Genomic DNA, 21,116 nt, shown 5'->3' with positions numbered 1-21,116 from the left:
GTCAAATAGGTCGGGCGTCTACAGTTCACTTCGTTCACCCCAAAAGCTGAAACGTTCTGTACTGCTTTTTTAGAATTTCTAGTTTTGATGTTGTCGACGTTGTTTTATATCGCCATATATCGTAATGCTATGCTGATCGTGCTTCTCAAGCATATTTGTGACAACAGCAAAGGTGAATACATTGAAATAAAGAGAGAAAAATACAATAGAGAATAAACATGTGTATTTGGAGAATGTAGCTTGGAAAAGGCGTCCCTGTAGTACGGAATACCTCGAGCCAAGCCTCTGCCAAGCCGATGACTCCGGTCGTAGGCCAGGAGCAGCCGATGTGTAAGTGAAGTAGAAGGGACCTCCTGGTGAAACTCTGGTCAGGCAGTCGCAAGCATGTGTAACAGCACGTACTATACAAACGCTTACCCTCCCACTGCTTCCGATGCCTGGTCTCATTCCGGCGTGATTCACAAATAAGGGGGAACTCACGTGAGCAATATCCACTTGTATTGGTGTGTTTTCACATAATTATCAATGAAGTGCTGCTTGCGTTCGCTAACAAGCAAATAAAGGAGTGCTCGGTCACTTGTCAATCACTGCATAGATATACTTTCTCTCTTCAGTTCGCTGTGCCAGTAGCCATCCGAAATTAGCGGCTAAAGCAACAAGAATATAGAGAAAACATATGAAGCCCTGTTGATGTATTTTTCCGGAGAAACGAAACAAATACGGGTTTCACAGGTGAGATGAGTATATGGAGTTACATGTGCAGCTGCGTCGTAGAAGATCTTTTTTTTAATTATAATATTTATATTTTTTGTTTCAGTTTTCGTGTTCAATATATACGGTGCCTTAACTTCTTCGACTTTTCAGAAAGCGAGAAAACATTTGGCATACGGCTTCAGATTGATCCATAGATACGTCATGACCACCGCCTAATAATTTAGTATACGTGAACGTTCCAACTTTGAACTCATAACCAAACAGTTCCAGAGATGAGTTGTCATTTCTATACCAAGGTTTTCGCCTCGCTGTTCTCAATGTTTCTTGCCAGCTCCAGGGCAGATCCTTTAAGGACTGTTCAATATTGGCTGCTGGAAAAACTGCGTCCATTTGCGCCGTGTAAAATAGGACCCGGGTGGTTTCGAAGACACGCTTGACTTTTTTTTCTATGTCTTCAAAGAAATTGCCTATTGCTAGCTGCATTGCCACCTCGCGTCTCGCTTTGTCGAGTGCCATATCAGAACCAACGTGAATAATCTTCTTGAACTCATTGCTGCTGGCGTAATCAAAGTACTTTTGAACGTGTAGTGGTTGACGAGTTCTTGCAATACTTCCGTGGTGATCGAAACCGGTAAGCCCCTGAAAGATAGTTTTCTGACCGACAGGTGGCATGTTAAAAACAGTTTTGAACAGTTCGTCAGCTGCCTTCGCTAATTCTTGTCGCTTTACAGAAGCTCTGATGATCTCAAACCAGGATGCTAAAGTCCTTCTGCCGTACTCGTCTAGAAGACCAGACGTATGAAGAAAATTAGCCGAGTCAACGATGTCCATCAATGGAAACACAAGTCCGACACCAAGCATGAGTCCCTTGAACCGGAGGGGGATATCTGTTTTCTTGTCTATGTAAGTGGCCACTGCGATCGCAGCTCTGGCTGAAAAAAATAACAAAAGCACATCTTTACAAGGAAAAAATATATGCCTTCAGACGCAAGCTCTACATCCTGTGACATATATCTTCAGTGTGACACATTTTATGAAATATTCAAATACAGAACAAGGGGATGCAGAAACAAATATTTTTTTTGAGTGACTAACGTTATGTGTCTCCAAAATAACTTTTTGGTGTGGGCGTTCATAAAAAAACGTTTATCAATTAATTATACATTGCGTATGTTTTACCAAGGCTTTTACCGCGACTTAGTAATTCGGTTGCTCTTGCGTAGGTAGACATCGATGAAGTCGACACCCCTGATAATGTTAAGGATTGTTGTACAAACTCTCACAAAACACTTACTAGGAACGAAGCTCCCTAAGACGTCACGCTGTCTGTCCTGCTTCCACCCGTCCGTGCGGTATGCACAGCCAAAACGCTAGTGCTAAAGTATCTGTGTGCAAAACTGTCTACAGAGCGCGCATGCGCTTTAAAAATTTACCTTCCATCCATTTGTCTGTTCGCCCATTCTTTACACTAGTCCCCGACTTCAACGTAGATATCATGAACCATAGGACCTAGTTTCGCTTTGTCATTAGCATCAACTTCGTGGATGTGCACGGATTTTCTTTTAGATGTGAAGCAGCTCTTTGACAAGTCTGTGTAATGCTGTCCCCCCGTGTCTCCGGACAAACGCGCCGTGCCACATTCCCACCCGCCGTATTTGTTGGAAGAATGCCAAGTAGATAAAGTCACAACTGCGCGTTGATGCCATTCTCCCTATCACCCGCAGAAGCTGCCGGATCCTCCCAGCACACCTGGTGGTGTTGCTCTTCCACCCGCTCTAGAGTTATACGATAGCGTAGGTAACAGAGTTGCGCCTCAGACAGAACTCGCCGCTCGCGCCACCATTCGCCAAGCACGCTCACGTGCGCAAAAAGCGTCCGTTTAAGGAAAAGCCAACTTCACAGCTGAGCGGGTGCTGGTGACCGCAGCGCCAGTAGCGCCACCACTGCTACCACTGCACTGTCAAGCCGTCCGTCGGCTCACGCAAGGCGGTTCGGCTCGCGCAGTGCGGATTGTTTGTCAGTGTTGCGGTGGTGTTTCCTGCTATTCGTCTTAGTGAACGTGCTTTCGTGCGACTAGCGAGCCGTTGACAAAAATAGAACGGGACAAAACGGCAAAAGAATGCGTGAGTGAATGTGTGAAAGAGGCGTTGTGCGTGAATATGAACCTTACAGATCTATCTAAACGGCATGATTCATTCCGAGCACTATGTGGCATCAAGGTTTGAAGCTTTAACGAGTGTTTAGTTTCTGCCACATCTACCTAGATAAACAAAAAAAAATTCTTTAGCTTGCCTCGATTGTAAAACACAGAGTGGTCGTTTGAACACTTATTTCGTCAAGCTATTTACAAAAATATTTTAAAGCGCTGCATCAAAAATTACGTGAAACGAATGATTATCCGAATTTAATTTGTCCAGAGTCGTGTCCGTCGAAGTTTTGTTTTCCAGAGTTCGAGATTTAAAACAAAAATATTACTCGTGTAAAGACTGCCTGTCTATCTCGGTTCATTGTCGGTCCGAGCTTTCTGTCTTTTTTTTTTCTTGTAAGGGAGAGTTATTGCGCCAGCAACGGCCCATAGGTAGTATTTTTTTTTTTGCGGGGCTAGGAGGGCGACTTGCTGAAGACATTGAAAAACACTCAATTTTGTGAATCATTTTCAGTAAAATACACGTACCCATCAAGCTTCCGGAAAGAAGGGGCTTCTACCCTGCCTCCTTCCCTTTAGCTATGGGTCAGCGTCAGCGACGTGTTATGAATGACCATACACTGAGAAAGTACACGGAGCCGCTGAGCCGCGTCGGCTCCTACATTCCAGAAGGGTGGCTTTTCTGCTTAACATAGATGCGCTGGCGAGCAAGATGGCAAACCTACTTGCAGCTCTGCTACCTACGGTAGCATATACAGTAACTTTAACTCGCTCGCAACACACTTCTTTCTCGCTTCACCCTCTCCACCACCCGCAACTCTCAACCACACGTCGAAAGGAAACACTCTTTTGGCTCGTTTATCTGCTATGAAACTCACACAAAACCCAACCCGCATCCTGTGCCTTGAGTAAACAATTACTCGAGTAAACGCTACACTGAGTTTCGCTTTAAACCGTTCTTCCAGTACCCGCGTCAACGCCCGTTTCAGCCGGGTCAACGGCGTGCGCACCACTGCTGCTTGGCATCCCATCACGGTTCCTTTCGGCGAAGTGGTCCATAATTTTTCACGTACATTTTCTAGTTACAAAAAACAAAACCATATACATTTCAAAAAGAAACATAGGTAAAAACGTCCAATTATAAATTTTGCTTATTATCGACGTGCATGGCAAACATATGCCCTGTTCAGTATTGCTTGAGCTGCGCTCTAGCTCCTTTCCTTGAGATTATGTAGCCGCAGCTGTGTCGAGGCTTGACAGCTCACGTGTTTGTCCACACACACACAAAAAAAAGGCGCATACCACGCACTTTAGGAATCGACATGTTATGCGAAATATGGGGAGTGAATGTGTCTGTGTTGTACTTTTTCTAGCTTAAGCAGCACTGGCAGAGATTCAGCACTTTTGAGCGGCTTATCGAGAGCCGTGGTGCGCATGCTCGAGGGGCAGTGACGTCAGACGGCGCACAGCTGGCGTGCCGGAGAAGGCCTGAAAGCTTCTGGAGTGACGTGCCACTAGTGGGCTGGTGGCCCCGCCGTGGTGATCTATTGGCTACGGTACTCGGCTGCTGATCCGCAGGTCGCGGGATCGAATCCCGGCTGTGGTGGCTGCATTTTCTATGGAGGCGGGAATGTTGTAAGCCCGTGTGCTCAGATTTGGGTGCACGTTAAAGAACCGCAGGTGGTCGAAATTTCCGGAGCCCTCCACTATGGCGTCTCTCATTATCATATGGTAGTTTGGGGACGTTAAACCCCACATATCAATCAATCACTAGTGGGCTGGTGCTTTACTCACGTGAGCTCACTCGCTGTCCAGCCATCCATTCATTTGTTCGTCAGCCTGTACGTCTGTTCGTCTGCCTGTCCGTCCTTAGCTCACGCTACGTATACCTTGGCTTTCGAGATAAGGCACGGCTAAATTTTTATTGGACAACACGTTACGAAAGTACGTTAAACATATGCACATATGTTGTACCTACACATATCTGTTGAACAGTTGAATATGATTTATATAACCTGTGGGTTACACTACCGTAGTGACGCCAACAACAATATGGATATTAGGAATGGCAGATGTGCTAGGCTGATATGTAGTGCTTGCGCTCGCGAGGACGGTAGCCCTGCTACATAAATGAACTGAATTAAATGGCGTTTAACTACCATTGGTGTTGCCCCAATATAAGGCTGGATAAGGAGCACATATGTAATGTATATAAATAAAATTGGAGTGCCAGCATTGAAACCGCACTTGACGCCTCCCACCTATAACGCCAGTATAGGGTCTCTCCGAGACATGGCGTGGCTGCGTAGTAAAATAATTTATTGCCACGCAGAATGGTGCGGTTACATTTCTGCTTGTCCGTAACATTTATTGAACGCGAAGAATTTCTTAGCGAAATTCGGCGACTATGAGCGTATCTATCTATCTATCTATCTATCTATCTATCTATCTATCTATCTATCTATCTATCTATCTATCTATCTATCTATCTATCTATCTATCTATCTATCTATCTATCTATCTATCTATCTATCTATCTATCTATCTATCTGTCTATCTATCTATCTATCTATCTATCTATCTATCTATCTATCTATCTATCTATCTATCTATCTATCTATCTATCTATCTATCTGTCTGTCTGTCTGTCTGTCTGTCTGTCTGTCTGTCTGTCTGTCTGTCTGTCTGTCTGTCTGTCTGTCTGTCTGTCTGTCTGTCTGTCTATCTATCTATCTATCTATCTATCTATCTATCTATCTATCTATCTGTCTATCTATCTGTCTGTCTGTCTGTCTGTCTGTCTGTCTGTCTGTCTGTCTGTCTGTCTGTCTGTCTGTCTGTCTGTCTGTCTGTCTGTCTGTCTGTCTGTCTATCTATCTATCTATCTATCTATCTATCTATCTATCTATCTATCTATCTATCTATCTATCTATCTATCTATCTATCTATCTATCTATCTATCTATCTATTTAGGCGCCTACGACATTTAGCTCTCCTGGACGTTTCCATAATGGCATCGATACCAAACTTAGTATGGAATAACATGACTGTATGAAGAACGTATTTGACTAGTCATAACATGAAAATCATGGCATGTACGTCATGAATGTCGTGATTTTCATTGCATGGTCCTGCCCCTCTTGCGGTGGTTTCGTTCACATGGCATGTTGCAAAAGTCCTATAGTATGACATGATTGCATGGCGAACACAAGCGACAGACCCTAACATGAAAATTATGACATGCGTGTCATCTAACAGCATGACTACATGCAAGTTCATGATCCGCTCGCGGCCGTTTCGCTAACGTCACATATACCCAATTTGGTATTACAGTACGTGAATGAATGACGAAGGTATGCGACTGGTGCAAACATGATAATAATAATATGCGTGTCATGTAACAACATGACTACATGCTAGGCTCATGATGCGCCGCGGCCATTTCGCTAGCTTCACATATACAAAACTCACTATTACGCTACGCGAACGGACAACATAGGTAAATGACACATCCAAACATGATGATCTAGACATGCGTGTCATATAACAACATGACTATATACCACACTGATGATGCGCTCGCGGCCGTTTCGCTAACTTCCCATATGCCGAATTTCGTACTACATGACGCCAATGGATGATGAAGGTATGTGACTGGTGCCAGCATGATAATCATGAGATGCATCTCATGTGAGATCATGACTACATGCCACAGTCAAGGCGCCATTACATTTCGACGTGACGCGGTGCGCGTGCTCGCCGGCGTTCATTTCTTCGCGTCACACTGGCGTTGCCACGCCAGGCGCTGGTCCTGCCATATACTCGCAGGCGCGCGCCACGATGCGTTTCTTTGACGCATGCGTGTCTCAGCGCATCTGGCGTCCCTCCGACGGGAAAAGAGGGAGACGCAGTGTTGTCTGGGTAACTCATCGGTGCGAAATGCAGCATGTAACATTTCACGCCGCCTGCCGCCGGGCCACGCCAACGGACGCTGGTTGCGCCTGACGTCATGATATAGAGTGCTCACGTTTTGCTAAAGTAGCGTCGCTGGGCCCAGCATGCGCACGCGTCAACGCTTATTTGAGTATATTGGGCCCTTCATGATGCACTCGTGGCCGTTTTGCTAGCTCCACAAATAGCAAATTTGGTGTTGCGTGACGTTAGTGGATGGCAAAGGCATATGACTGGTGCAAACATGATAATCATGACACGCTTGTCATGTAAGAACATGAACACATTCCACGTTTATAGCGCGCTCACGACCGTTTCGCTAGCTGGACATATACTGAATTTGGCGTCACGTGACGTCAATAGATGATGAAAGTACGGCATAATTTACCTCCACCTGGTAAGGTTGTGTTGATTTTAAAGTGACATATCAACCTTCCTCATTCGTGCTTCGAATATCATGGATTCATACTGTACGTGGGAACTGCCAATTTTTCTATCTATCTATCTATCTATCTATCTATCTATCTATCTATCTATCTATCTATCTATCTATCTATCTATCTATCTATCTATCTATCTATCTATCTATCTATCTATCTATCTATCTATCTATCTATCTATCTATCTATCTATCTGTCTGTCTGTCTGTTTATCTATCTATCTATCTATCTATCTATCTATCTATCTATCTATCTATCTATCTATCTATCTATCTATCTATCTATCTATCTATCTATCTATCTATCTATCTATCTATTTATCTGTCTGTCTGTCTGTCTGTCTGTTTATCTATCTATCTATCTATCTATCTATCTATCTATCTATCTATCTATCTATCTATCTATCTATCTATCTATCTAGCCGCCCAAGACTTTTAGCTCTCCTGGCCGTTTGGATAATGGCATTGATAACAAACTTGGAGTGGCATAAATGACTCTATGACGAGCATATTTGACTGGTCATAACATGAAAATCATGACATGTTTGTCATGATTTACATTTAATGGTCTTGATGCCCCTTGCGGTTGTTTCGTTCACGTGACATGTTGCAAAACTGGTATGGTATGACAAGATTGCATGGTGAACACAAGCGACGTACCCTAACATGAAAATTATGAGACGCGTGCTTTGTAAGAACATGACTACATGCCACGTTCATGATGCGCTCGCGGCCATTTCGCTAGTGTCACATGTACAAAATGTGGTATTATGGTGCGAGAATGGATGACGAAGGTATGCGACTGGTGAAACATGATAATAATGAGATGCGTGTCATGTAACAACATGACTACATGCCACGGTCATGATGCGCTGGCGGCCATTTCACTAGCTTCCCTTATACCATATTGGATATCATGGGACGTGAATGAATGGCGAAGGTATGAGATTGGTGGACACAGGATAAACATGGTATGCGTGTCATGTGATAACATTACTACATGCTTGTAGGCCCGTGTACTCAGATTTGGGTGCACGTAAATAACCCCAGGTGGTCAAAATTTCCGGAGCCCTCCACTACGGCGTCTCTCATAATCATACATGGTGGTTTTGGGACGTTAAAACCAACAAATCTAATCTAACATTACTACATGCTACGCTCATGATACGCTCGTTGCCGTTTCACTAGCTTGACATATGTCAAGTTTGGTATTACGTGACGTCGATGGATGACGAAGGTATGTGACTAGTGAAAACATGATAATCATGAGATGCGTGTCATGTGAGGACATGACTAGGTGCCACAGTCAAGGCGCCAATACATTTCGACGTGACATTGAGCGCGTGCGCACTGTTGTTCTTTTCGTCGCGTCATGCCAGCGTGGCCATGCCATGCGCCGGTCCTGTCATACACTCGCAGGCGCGCGCTGCGCTACTTTGACGCATGCGCATCTCAGCGCGTCCGGCATCCCTCCGTCACGAAAAGAGGCAGACACAGTGCTGCCTGGGTAACGCACAGGCGCGAAATGTCGCATTTCGCGCCGGTTGCCATCGGGCCGCGCAGATGGACGCTGGTCGCGCGTGGCGTCAGACTACAGAGTTCCGGCATTTTGCTAACGTATACACTAGATCACAGGCAGCTCAGGGATGGCTGCTAGACTGCGGAAACAACTTCATCGGGTACGTGTTATCCGACTGAAAGAAACGCGAACAGCGTTTACTGCGGCGTGCCTTGGCTGTGACAAGGCAGAATTTGTGCTGTAGCGGCCGGCGTCAACGTAGTGCTAGAATCTGGCTCTAACGTACACTCATGCGCCGCATGTGTATGAGTTGCCAGTCCTGCCGAGCACTCGGAACACACACGTGGTGCGAAAGTGCCATCCAGAACAAGATTGTGAAATGCTACGGTGACACCGGCCGAAAGCACATGTAGATCACATAGTGACAGTCAAGGCATGTCGCAGTTTGACCGAGTCGAAAGGCATGCTTTTCGCACCGTTCACATCTATTTTTATCGCGATAGCAGGCTGTTTCAGTTGTACTAAACATGCGCGGTGCGTGGATCCACGCGTGAGTCGTAATACGTATATCCTATTATTGACATGCGGCCCGCGAAAGAGTAAGGCGATAGTTTTGTGCCGCATACTTAGTAACAGGCATACTGCACGCAAATCTCTGCTGTAAAGTGGAACAGCTGGAGTCGTGTTTGAATAAAGGCAATCAGTACATTTACTCTTACACTTTACTGGGCTCGCAGTTTTTCCTGCTGATTCCGATTATATCCTATAGGGCGGCCGAGCTCAGCGTTTTTCGTTGTGGACGGCAACCTGTGCAATCGCAAAACCCCGCACCGGCACGATTCCCGCGATGCGCTGTGAGCTTCACAGGCAGTGCTCAGCAGTCTCTTCCTCTTGCGCTGGTTGTTGTCGCATCAGACGACAGCGCAGTATTGACCATATGCCATTTTATATGCGGGCGCAGCGTGAAGAGGCGCTTTTTCGCATTTTAAGCTCCGAGAGCCACTGCATGTCATGCTATACAGCGAGGCGTGCCTTGGCAGGTGCCAACAAATTATGGCGTCTCTGGGAGCGAGGGTTTACCGCCAAAGACGCCTGGGTGCGAGATAGGCCCGCTCTCGTCTATAGGGGGGCGCTGCGAGCGCTCGATGGTGACAGACGCACTCCACATCGCCTCCGTAGATTTTATGCTATTTCTGCGGACATCCACCTTGGTACCCCTGAAACTTGGATTTATCGTCACCGCCAAGTTCTCCGCTTCGCCTAGACAACACCTTCGTCCAGGTGGGTCCAGTTTTGACAACTTGAGGGACGTCCTTCACTCCCGGCTACAACGCCGCCTCGCTAAGGGCTCTCAGCCCGGCGATGGCGGCCGCTAACGTGGTTACGGGCTATGATCCTACCTCAAGCCAAATGCTGTCCATGGAGATTTCATCCTCCGAAAACACTATGCCATCAGAAGATGAATACCTCGACGACATGGTGAAACTGTGGCAACGCAAGCAAGCGAAATCGAAGTCTGCGTCTCAACAACAACGAGACGCCACGGCGGGCCACCATTCCCCAGCCTTGCAAGGAACGCCGGCGCGCCATCCCTCCGGCGGTGTGCCTACCTCTGCTCCGTCCTCGCAGCCAGCGAAGCAACGCAAGTGGCGTCCGCGTCAAACTCCTCGCCTCTCTCGCGACGACTACATCGTAGTGCTGAAACCTCACGTTCCCTGCGAGCTACGCACATTTGTCCCGGCCGATCGCGCGGGCGACGCCATCCACAGCTACCTCGGCGACCGGACCACCACGCAAATTCAAGTGTGGCCAATCTGGGAACAGAACATCTTGGTCTGTAGCACCACCATTTTGCCTATGGCAGAGCGACTCCTCGGGGACTTCCAGCTGCAAGTGGGGGATCAGCAGCTGCCCGTTCGAGGCCACGCCAAGGCACCAGGGGATACATGCAAGGGCGTCATCAATGTAAACCCTGCTGAAAGCCCGGAAAAGATAAAGTCTGAACTGTATTGGCCTCAAGGTACTATCCTTGCGGTCCGCAAACTCGGAGATTCCGCGGCGGCGGTGGTGACTTTCGAGGGCACGAAGTTACCCCGCTTCCTCTTCTACCACTGCGTGGCGACGTATATCCGCGCCTATAAGAAAACGGTCCCTGTATGCACCAAGTGCGGTACTATCGGTCATCGACCACCTCAGTGCCCTCACGCCGCTCCAACCCAGTGTGCCAAATGTGGAACCCCCGCACCTGCAGGTCTCAATGCCCACGACTGCCACCCCAAGTGCCTCCTCTGCCACGGCGCCCATGAGACTGGGACCAGTGGCTGCACGGCAAAATACCGAAAATATCGGAAACGCAAGCAGCCCTCAAGATCTCCTCGAGGGACCACCTCATGTTCGTCACAGCCAGACAGCGGCACAAACCTGCATCATTCGGCTCCACCACTCCACGCCGACTCTCAAGCATTCCCACCGCTCGAAGCACCAGCGGCGGTACCTCAGGTGAGCAGTTGGGCAGGGAAAGCTGCTTCTAAGCCTCTCTCACCCCCTTCTGTCGATCCTCCTTCTCCCGAACTTGCGGCCCTTCGCCAGCAAGTTGCGGCACTTCAAAAGCAAAATTCTCTTTTAACTAAACAACTCGAACTCTTAAATAAGCGACTTCAACCCCAACAACAGTGTACTGCAAGGCCATCCGGTATTGCCTCCTCTGTCCAGGCGGCTACGCCAGCTACGTCCAAGCTTAGTCCTTGCGCTAAGTCCACTCCCATTAAACCGCCGGTTCAAGCAGCCATGTGTCCTCCAGCACTCAAAACCGGTGCCACATCTAATCCAGAAGCTCTTGAGGCTCCTGGGGCACCTCAGGTTCTCTTGCCCGCTAACCAAACTCTCCCTAGCGAAGAGCACACCCCGCGCGTAGAGGAACGCCTCACGCGCGTCGAAGCTTCGATTAATCACCTCCTCACCAGCTTCTCGGTCCAACGCATAGTAGTAGAGGTTACCCAGGCTATCCAAGCCTGGGCAATCACCCAGTTTCAACCCAGGGCATCGCGTTCCCGCTCCTGCTCGGTGAGCAGTGAGGGTACAGCTCCACGGCGTCGTCGTAAGGTGGCTACCACCACCCCGCCGTCGGACAATCCGGCCTCCGTGCCCCTCCCTGCCTCTGAGGATTCCGAGCGGGACATGGAGGACCAAATATAAAACCTAGGACAGTCACGATGGCTACCAATCGTACGTCCCGTTCAAACATTGCGTCTAAATTCGAGATCATACAGTGGAACCCTGGAGGCTTCGGGAACAGGCGAAAGCGTTCACATCTTTCCCTTTTCCTCAGCTCACTTGGCTCTCAGCCGGCCGTCTTGGCGCACCAAGAATCTGGCCCTGCTCCATCCCTTTCTGGATACTGCTCCTATGTAGGCGGCACCACCACATGCCTCCTCGTGCATAAAGCTTACACGGCGATACAGATCGACCTCGATCTGGATCTTCCTTACGACTACTGCATGATATCAGTGCTGTCTCAGCGGAGGGGCCAACCATCAATACATATCTTAAACGTGTACTGTCCCCCTCGCCTTGCGAGGGCTTCGTTTGCGCATCTCTTCCATCGGGCACTGCGTATAGCGGCCCGACAACCACTGGTGATTGTCGGGGACTTTAATGCCCCCAGCCCTCACTGGGGTTACCACTACGAGAAGGCCCGGGACAGAGAGCTTAAGGAGCTCATTTCCTCGCTGAGCCTGACGCTTCTTACCGATCCGGCACAACCCACACGTTCCGGCAACTCGGTCACGCGAGACACATGCCCCGACCTCTCCCTCACCCGTCACATCCGCGATGCTACATGGGAAAATTTAGGCGAAATCCTAGGCAGCGATCACTTTTTACTCCGCATTTCGTTCACACCGCGGCAGAAAATGCGCCAACACTGGGGCCAAGCCCGTCTCACCGATTGGGCTCAGTTCAGAATGCAACCATTCCCCGCCGGCCTCTCCTCGACCGAATATACAGCGTGGGCATCATACGCTCTTCATATGAAACAAGTGAACACTCGCACACTTGCAACCTCTAATTTGACTCCTGCGATCGATCCACACCTCCTACATCTTTGGCACGCTCGCCGCGGGCTCATAAGGCGCTGGAAACGCAACAAACTTAATCGGAAACTTCGCGCTCGCATTGAAGCGCTCACTGCAGAGGCGGCCGCATACTCCGCACAACTTTCCGATGCTAACTGGGCAGACACCTGTTCGAAGGCTGCAAACCAGATGAGCTCTAAGAGTGCGTGGCGACTCTTTAGAAGCCTTCTCGATCCCTCCACCACCAGGGGAGAAACGCAACGCCAGCTCCACCGTGTTCTGCATGCATTTCAGGGCACTACGGATGAACTCGCGCGAGAACTTTGTGACCGCTACATCTGCCGCACAATTGATCCCGCAGGCCCAGCATATACGTATTCCGGCGCCCCTAACACCGACCTCGACGCCCCATACACGCTTTCTGATTTACGATTTGCACTCACGAAAATGCGACGGGGCACGGCCCCTGGACGCGACGGAATCACAGTATCGCTCCTGGCAAATCTTCCCGACCAAGCACACCTCTCGCTACTCCAGCTTATAAATTCGATATGGGACGGTTCTCCGCTTCCAACGGAATGGACCACATCGGTCGTGACATTCATTCCCAAATCGGCAAAGTCCATTAGTATTGAGGCACTGAGACCCATCTCACTTACGTCTTGCGCAGGCAAACTCATGGAAACCATGGTTCGCGAACGCCTTTCAGCCTACTTGGAGGCCAGGAGCACCTTTGCCGACACAATGTTTGGCTTTCGCCCGCATCTGTCGGCGCAGGACGTCCTGCTCCAGCTTCAACACGATATCATAGAGCCGACTACTATGCGCCATAACGATAAAGCCATGCTCGCTCTCGATCTCCGCGGGGCTTTCGACAACGTCAAACACAGCACTATACTCACTAACCTGTCTACCACAAACTGCGGGCAGAAGACTTTCAACTACATTCGCGCCTTTCTATCGCATCGCACCGCCTTCATTCGCCTTAATTCTACCGAACATGGCCCGTACTTATTAGGCACGCGGGGTACACCTCAAGGGGCAGTCCTGTCTCCTCTGCTTTTTAACCTGGCGATGATGAACCTCCCCTCTCTTCTAAGCGAGGTCGAGGGAATACAACACGCACTATATGCGGACGATATCACAATCTGGACCAACACCGGCTCCTTAGCGCAAATCGAAGAACGCCTGCAAAAGGCTGCCCTTCTGGTGGACACCTACGCAGGTTCATGCGGCCTGGAGTGCTCTCCAGCTAAATCGGCTCTTCTTTCAGTCTCTCCGCTACCGCCGCCTCAAATTTTTCTTCCGTCCGGGCCCGTCCCGGCAGTGCAAAATATTCGGGTACTTGGCCTTCACCTCACATCGTCCTTGGATCCAAAGGGCACAATAGCAGGCCTCAGACGCACCAGCGAACAGGTGAGCCGCATGATACGGCGAGTTTCTACTAAGCGCGGCGGCCTCCGCGGGTCTCAGTCCCTCCGATTGGCCCACGCGTTTGTGACCAGTCGCGTCCTCTACGCCTTGCCTTACCTTCGCCTGCGTCGTCGACACGAGCACCAGCTGGACGTCCTTCTTCGTTCAGTATACAAACGCGCTCTGGACCTACCTATTGCAACTTCCAACAGCCGATTCACGGCTCTGGGGGTACACAACACCTTTGCAGAGATGCGCGAAGCTCATCGCGTTAACCAAATCAATCGACTGTCGCAGACGCCTTCAGGGCGCCGTCTTCTACACAGACTTGGCCTTAACCCGATATCTGACCAAGACCCTCTGCAGCCGGTACCTAAGCTCTGGCGTCAAAAGCTATGGGTGGAACCTCTACCCCGTAATATGAACCCTGACCTCCATCCTGGCCGTAGACTAGCACGCGCCGCGGCCCTTCATACGCGACACTCCGATCGTCCTGGTGTTTTACGTGGACGTCTCGGGTCCCTCCCCCTCGGGTCACTTCACGGCTGCCGTGATTACAGAGGGCAAACACGTAGATGGCCTCTCCTTTCGAGCAGACACAGTAACGCACGCTGAAGAGGTTGCCATAGCTTTGGCCGCCTCTCACCCTGCCTCACGCACCATCCTGACGGACTCGCGCTCGGCCTGTTCTCAGTACCTTCAGGGTTCCATTGCTCCGCTGGCGGCTAGCCTACTACAGGCAGCCTCTTGGCGCTTTAACCCTCATCCCATTCGTATAGTCTGGACCCCAGGCCACTCGGGCCTGCCCGGCAACGAGGCGGCAAATGCCGCTGCCCGCGCTTCTCCTGTCCGGGCCGTTGCCCCTCCATGTCCCGAGACGGAATCTGGCAATACCAACCTGACGCGCGTTCGCGAAATTTTGGCTTATTACCGGGCTTCGCGCCGCCTCTACCCGGACCCCGCACGCGGTTTGGAGAAAGCGGACGAACGACTGCTACGCCGCCTGCAGACGAACACCTTTATCAGTCCGGCGGTCGCCAGGCACTTTTTGCCGGAAATCAATGGCACCTGCTCGACCTGTCATGTGCTTGCCGACACATATCACGTCGTAGCATCGTGCCCAGTTAATCCCGTCTCTTTCTCATCCCCTTTTCCTATCCCAACTAGAGAGGCTTGGGAGGAGCACCTGCTCGGCTGCTCTACCTTGGCTGCACAACGCTCCTTGGTGGAGCGCGCACGGGCAGCTTCCAGCTCCACTGGCGTCCCGGAATAGGGTCTTGCCACTCTAGCACGCCGATGGGCCACGTCGGCACTCTCTAGTAAACTTTTTCTGAAATAAATGTTTTTTACCACCACCATCGTCTATAGGAGTTGAAACGCACGGCGCTTCAGAGAGCATAAAAACGATGGTAGATGGATATGCCTAGTCTTCGTTTTTTTTTTCGACTCCGTTTGGCTTCGCATGGCCTATAGCCGCTTTGTCACTAAATGACATTCAGCAAATGTTCTCTAGTACCACTTTCACCACCTTAAACTTTTAATGCTATATTATAAGACACCGTATAACGGCAACGAACAGGCATTCGCAGCAAGACGAGCTATACTCCCTTGTTCCTGCCATCATTTCGTATATTAAAGTCACGTTCAAGGTGAGCTATGCGGCAGTGATCAAGCTGTTGCTACAAGGAATGCTCCTTTGAATGCACCGAAATACACACCAACTGACAACGAGGTGAGCGTAGTCACCCAGTGGAAAGACCGGCACTGCGCCTCGCTAATTGTGTGCAGCGCGTTTCAATGCGCTACTGTTTCGCACGCCAGGCTATGCAGGGCGACTGGCCCGCTGCTGACTTATCAATGACAAAAGCCGAGAGTGAATCTTGATGGCACGTTCTGCGACTGTAAGGACCTCTATTCAGAAAACAGAGTGCGAAACATGACCAAAATTTAATTCGTATGTACATAAGCAGTAAGATGTGGCAGTGAAAGTGTCAGCAATACAAAACCCCACTTACGTTTGTAGAACAAATGTAAACCAGTTAAAGTAATTAAAAGGTACACGTTAGCAAGAACCATCAACATATTCGTTTTAATAGTTAAGTCGGCAAGATGAAAATTAAGCACTAAATATTTCAGTAAATTACCCTTCACCTGTAGAACTTTTGCAGGTTCTCATAAAACAGGCGCATGATGTATACTTCAGTTCTCCATGGCATTCAACGACGGCCAACCTCTGATTTGGCTTGGTTAGCCGCCGTTGAATGCGTCAGAAATAAATCAAAAGAAAGAATCGGTCCCCAATGTTTCCGACGCTTGCCGCGAAGTTGTCAAAAGCGACGCGCGCACTTGTCGAAACTCCTCCTCCGAGCGTACTGTCGCAGTGCTGCTGCTACAGCATATTACAAATCCAACTCTCACTAAAGATAATTGCCGATAGAATTGCAATGGAACGGCTTGCGTTTTTTTTTATTTCTTTGACAGTACCGTGCAGGGTACTAAGATGCGCCTGATAAAAGTTACATATTATTGGGTTAATCTGCATCAAGTGTAAAAGGTAAACGACTGAACCAAACATAACCATGACATGGAAGTCGTGTATGGCATAAGTTACCTCCACCTCGTAACGTTGTGGTGATTTTAAAGTCACATATCAACCTTCCTCGTTCGTTATTCGCATATCATCGATTCCCACTGTAATTCGGATCTCTCATTTTTTTTTCATTAGGCTACGCAGTGCACAAAAGTTAGCGTTCGTGGACTACATGCAGAAGCATAGCAAGAAAAAAAATTGGCAGATCCCACGTACCGTGGAAATCACTCATATGCGAAGCACGAATGAGGAAGGGTGATATGTCCCTTTAAAATCCGCACAACAGTACGAGGGTGAGGGAAATTATGCTGTACATGACTTTGAAGTCATGATTATTGCGTTGGACGTGTCATTCACCTTCGTCATCTATTCACGTCAACTGATACCAAATTTGGCTTATATGCAGCTAGCGAAGCGGCCGCGAACACGCTATGAGCGTAACATATATAGAGTCATGTTTTACATGACGCGAATATCATGAATACCATGTTTACACATGTTACATACCTTCATCGTGCATTCACCTCTTGGTATACCAAACTTGGTATATGTGAAGCTAGCGAAACGGCGGCGAGTGCATGTCACGTTGACGCGTGCGCACGCTGGGCGAAGCGGTGCTACGTTAGCAAAACGCGAGCACTCTATAGTCCGACGCTAGGCGCGACCAGCGTCTGTCGGCGAAGCCTGGCAACCAGCGCGAAATGCCACATGCTGCATTTCGCGCCGACGACGATACCTGCCAGCACTGCGTTTGCTTCGCTTCGTGACCTAAAGACGCCGGGCGTGCTATATGCCAGGCAGATCGCTGCCTGGCGTGGCATCGCCGGCGTGACGTGACGAAACGAACGCCGATACGCACGCGCGCCGGGTCACGTTGAACTGTTTTGGTGCCTAGAGTGTGGCACCTAGTTATGTTCTCACATGACACGCATCTCATGATTATCATGTTTGCACCAGTTACATACTTTCGTCATCCATTCACGTACTGTAATACCGAATTCGGTATATGTGACGCTAGCGAAACGGCCGCGAGTACACCATGAGCGTGGCATTTAGTGATGTTGTTAAATGTTATGCATGTCATGTTTTTCATGTTAGCATCTGTCGCTTGTGTTCGCCATGCAATCATGCCATACCACATCAGTTTTACAACATGTCATGTGAACGAAACCACCGCAAGAGCTGCAGGGCCATGAAATGTAAATCATGACATTCATGACATAAATTTCATAATTTTCATGTTATGACTAGTTAAATTTGTTCTTAAATATGACTAGGTAAATAGTCATGTTATGAAATGCCAAGTTTGGTATCGATACTATTATCGAAACGGCCAGGAGAGTTAAAAGCCGTAGGCGGCTAGATAGATAGATAGATAGATAGATAGATAGATAGATAGATAGATAGATAGATAGATACTTCGCATTCAAAAGGGCGTGCTAGGGCTTCGTAGCCTTGGCTGTGCTGCCACAGAAGGTTGTCGCCGAGTACAATTGGAAGGTGACGCGCAGAACGGAAAGCAGATCAAAACGTTCTCTGCATTTCTAACGCACAAGTGACGCACAAAACGTACTCACAGGTACAGATGCACGCGAAAAAGCGTCTCAATAATTTCACTGTGTCTGGAAAGCGCGCGCTTTTCGGAAATGAAGACTGCAATGATTGCAGTGACCTTTGTGCACCCGGTAACTACGACATTATCATTCCAAGTAAAGCCTGAGGCCGCCCAAGACGTACCATTCTCCCCGCGAAATAAGGGCGCGCGAGTGAGTGTCGCCTCCCTGCTCTAAGCGGGGCAAAGTACGCGTGGAAGATCATGGCACGCGCTCACTGCGCCATCTTGCTGGTAATGCTGAAAACACGATAATTTTTTTCCGAGTCCCGTCAGCAGAGGTAAGTGCTAAATATAAATGGCTCGCCGTTTGAACGTTGAGGGAGCATTGAGGGTTGAACGGTGGGGGTCTGATTAAACACAAAAATTGACAGTCGCAAAGCCATAATGGACTTCTTCATCGTGCGCAACGAACGTCAAGCGATACTTGACCTGCAAGCATGTGAACATGTGAGCTCCTGGGTTGCTCACTGGTTACCGCCTCACATTCACGACGCAAAATTCCCTCGTTCGATCCCGCGCGCCAGAGTCTTTTCTCGATCGTTTAGGGGTGAAGGAATATGGTGTGGCTTGTGCATCCCGTTTGTGGGTAACCGCCCCTCGTTAATTCTTGAACCAGTCATTGAGGGCGGTACTTGCACTATACGCTGAAAAATGGAAATGGCACGACACTAGATGGCGTTACTTGTAGACAAGAAGGATGGACGTTGACCCAGTGCGCAAACAAAGCCACGTGGCACGTACTGACAGGCGCAGAGACTACAAGTGTTGTAAATGAGGGCGAACACACGAGCCGCGTAATTGCCCTGCGTTTGGAAAGGCACGCAGAAAGGGCAAAAAAAACAAAAGAACCACTTCGCAGTTTGCTGTAGGGTGAGTGCTAATGTCGACGAACTCGAAGAGTCTGAAGACGAGTTGGACGTCCTCGAGATTTCGGTTAACGAAATCAACGGGGAATTCAATTGGACTGTAGAAGCACGCGTGAACAATGCGTCAGTGCAACTCTAAGTGGACACGGTATCTGAAGCTAACTTGCTGCCTTTTGGACCTTATAAAAAATGCACCCGAAGCCACTACTTCAACCGAGCAGTGTGGTCTTGCGTTCGTACGGTGGGGTCTGATTAAACACTCGGCTGTTATCAGGGCAGAAGTGGAAATTGACAGTCGCAAAGCCATAATGGACTTCTTCATCGTGCGCAACGAACGTCAAGCGATACTTGACCTGCAAGCATGTGAACAAGCAGGACTCCTGTCCCAACAAGTTCACAGGTTATCTGAAAATAGCTCGGAGAAAGTGGTTAAAAACTTCCCACACTTGTTTTCTGGCACAAGCTGCGTCCAGCGACGCTACCGGATGGTGCTCCGCGAGGGAGCAAAACCAGTCGTCCAAACAACTCGCTGGGTGCCCCTGGCCCTACAGGAACTACTCAAGGAAGAACTACAGCTCATGGAGCAAGCCGGGACAGCCGTCAAAGTCAAGGAACCTACAGATTGGATGAGCCCACTTGTTCTTGTACGAAAGAAGGACGGCAAGCTCCGTGCTTGCATTGACCCTCGAAAGATTAACGAAATTCTAAAGCGGGAGCACTACAAAATGCCTCAACGTGAAGATATCGAAGCAGAACTCGCAGACGCCGTAGTCTCTTTACGATTAGATGCGAACTCTGGGTTTCATCAAATCCCATTAGATGACGAAACTTCGAAGATTTGCACATTCTCAACACGGTTTGAACGTTATCGGTTTTTGAGGTTGCCATTTTGCATTTTGTCGGCACCAGAGGTCTTTCAGCAGACGCTCAATGAAATTTTCGAAGCAGTCCTTGGTGTAAAAGTGTATGTTGACGACATACTAATCTGGGGTACATCAAGGAGAGAGCACGATGAGCGCCTGCGACTTGCATTACAGGCTGCAGAACGGGCGGGCTTAACGTTCAACCAAGCAAAGTGCACAGTCGGCATCGAACAGATCGAATTCCTGGGCGACGTTATCGGCCCAGCCCTTCCCTAATAAAAGGCATGATAGAAATGCCGCCACCAGCCGATAAGGTCGCAGTCCAATGAATGCTGGGTGTTGTAAACTGTTTTGCCAAGTTCGTGCCGTCGCTCACTGTGAAAACAACGCTGCTCAGAAGCTTGATCAAGAACGAAGCGGTTTTTGAATGGTCAAAAACACACGCGCACGAATCGAAACAACTATGCGATACTTTGAGCAAGCACCCACTGCTAGCCATATTCGATCCCCAAGAAGAAACTGGTGTCCTGTGACGCATAGCAAAATGGAATGGGCGCCGCGCTTCTGCAATATCTTGGCAGCCATTGGAAACCCGTGGCATATGCGTAAAGGTATTATCGGATACGCTCTGAAAAACGAAGGAAGTGTCAAAGCATTGAAGAGGAAACTTGGGATAGGCAGAAGTCGGATGTACGCACTAAGAGACAAAGAAGGCAAAATAACTACCAATATGGATAGGATAGTTAAAATAACGGAGGAGTTTTACAGAGATCTGTACAGTAGCCGAGACAACCACGACCTTAATACTATAAGAACTAGCAGTAACCCAGATTACATCCCACCAATAATCATAGAAGAAGTCAGAAAAGCTTTGGAGAGCATGCAAAGAGGCAAAGCTGCTGGTGAGGATCAGGTAACATCAGATCT

General features: G+C 48.8%; 1 protein-coding gene across 1 annotated transcript in view; it reads right to left on the bottom strand.

Annotated features, from left to right (window-relative positions):
- Nucleotides 1-201: 201 nt before the first annotated feature.
- The window catches only part of LOC119164757 (venom serine carboxypeptidase), a 63,496-nt gene continuing 42,581 nt past the window's right edge, over nt 202-21,116 (bottom strand). The window contains exon 3 of the mRNA XM_075874497.1: nt 202-1,646. Within this exon, the coding sequence (XP_075730612.1) occupies nt 844-1,646 (803 nt within the window). The 3' untranslated portion in view covers nt 202-843. The remainder of the gene's footprint in view (nt 1,647-21,116) is intronic.

This window comes from Rhipicephalus microplus, chromosome 9, assembly GCF_043290135.1.
Source record: "Rhipicephalus microplus isolate Deutch F79 chromosome 9, USDA_Rmic, whole genome shotgun sequence".
NCBI classification, from domain to species: domain Eukaryota; kingdom Metazoa; phylum Arthropoda; class Arachnida; order Ixodida; family Ixodidae; genus Rhipicephalus; species Rhipicephalus microplus.
The sequence above is the reverse complement of the archived record's forward strand: the minus strand, read 5'-3'. Positions and strand labels throughout refer to the sequence as shown.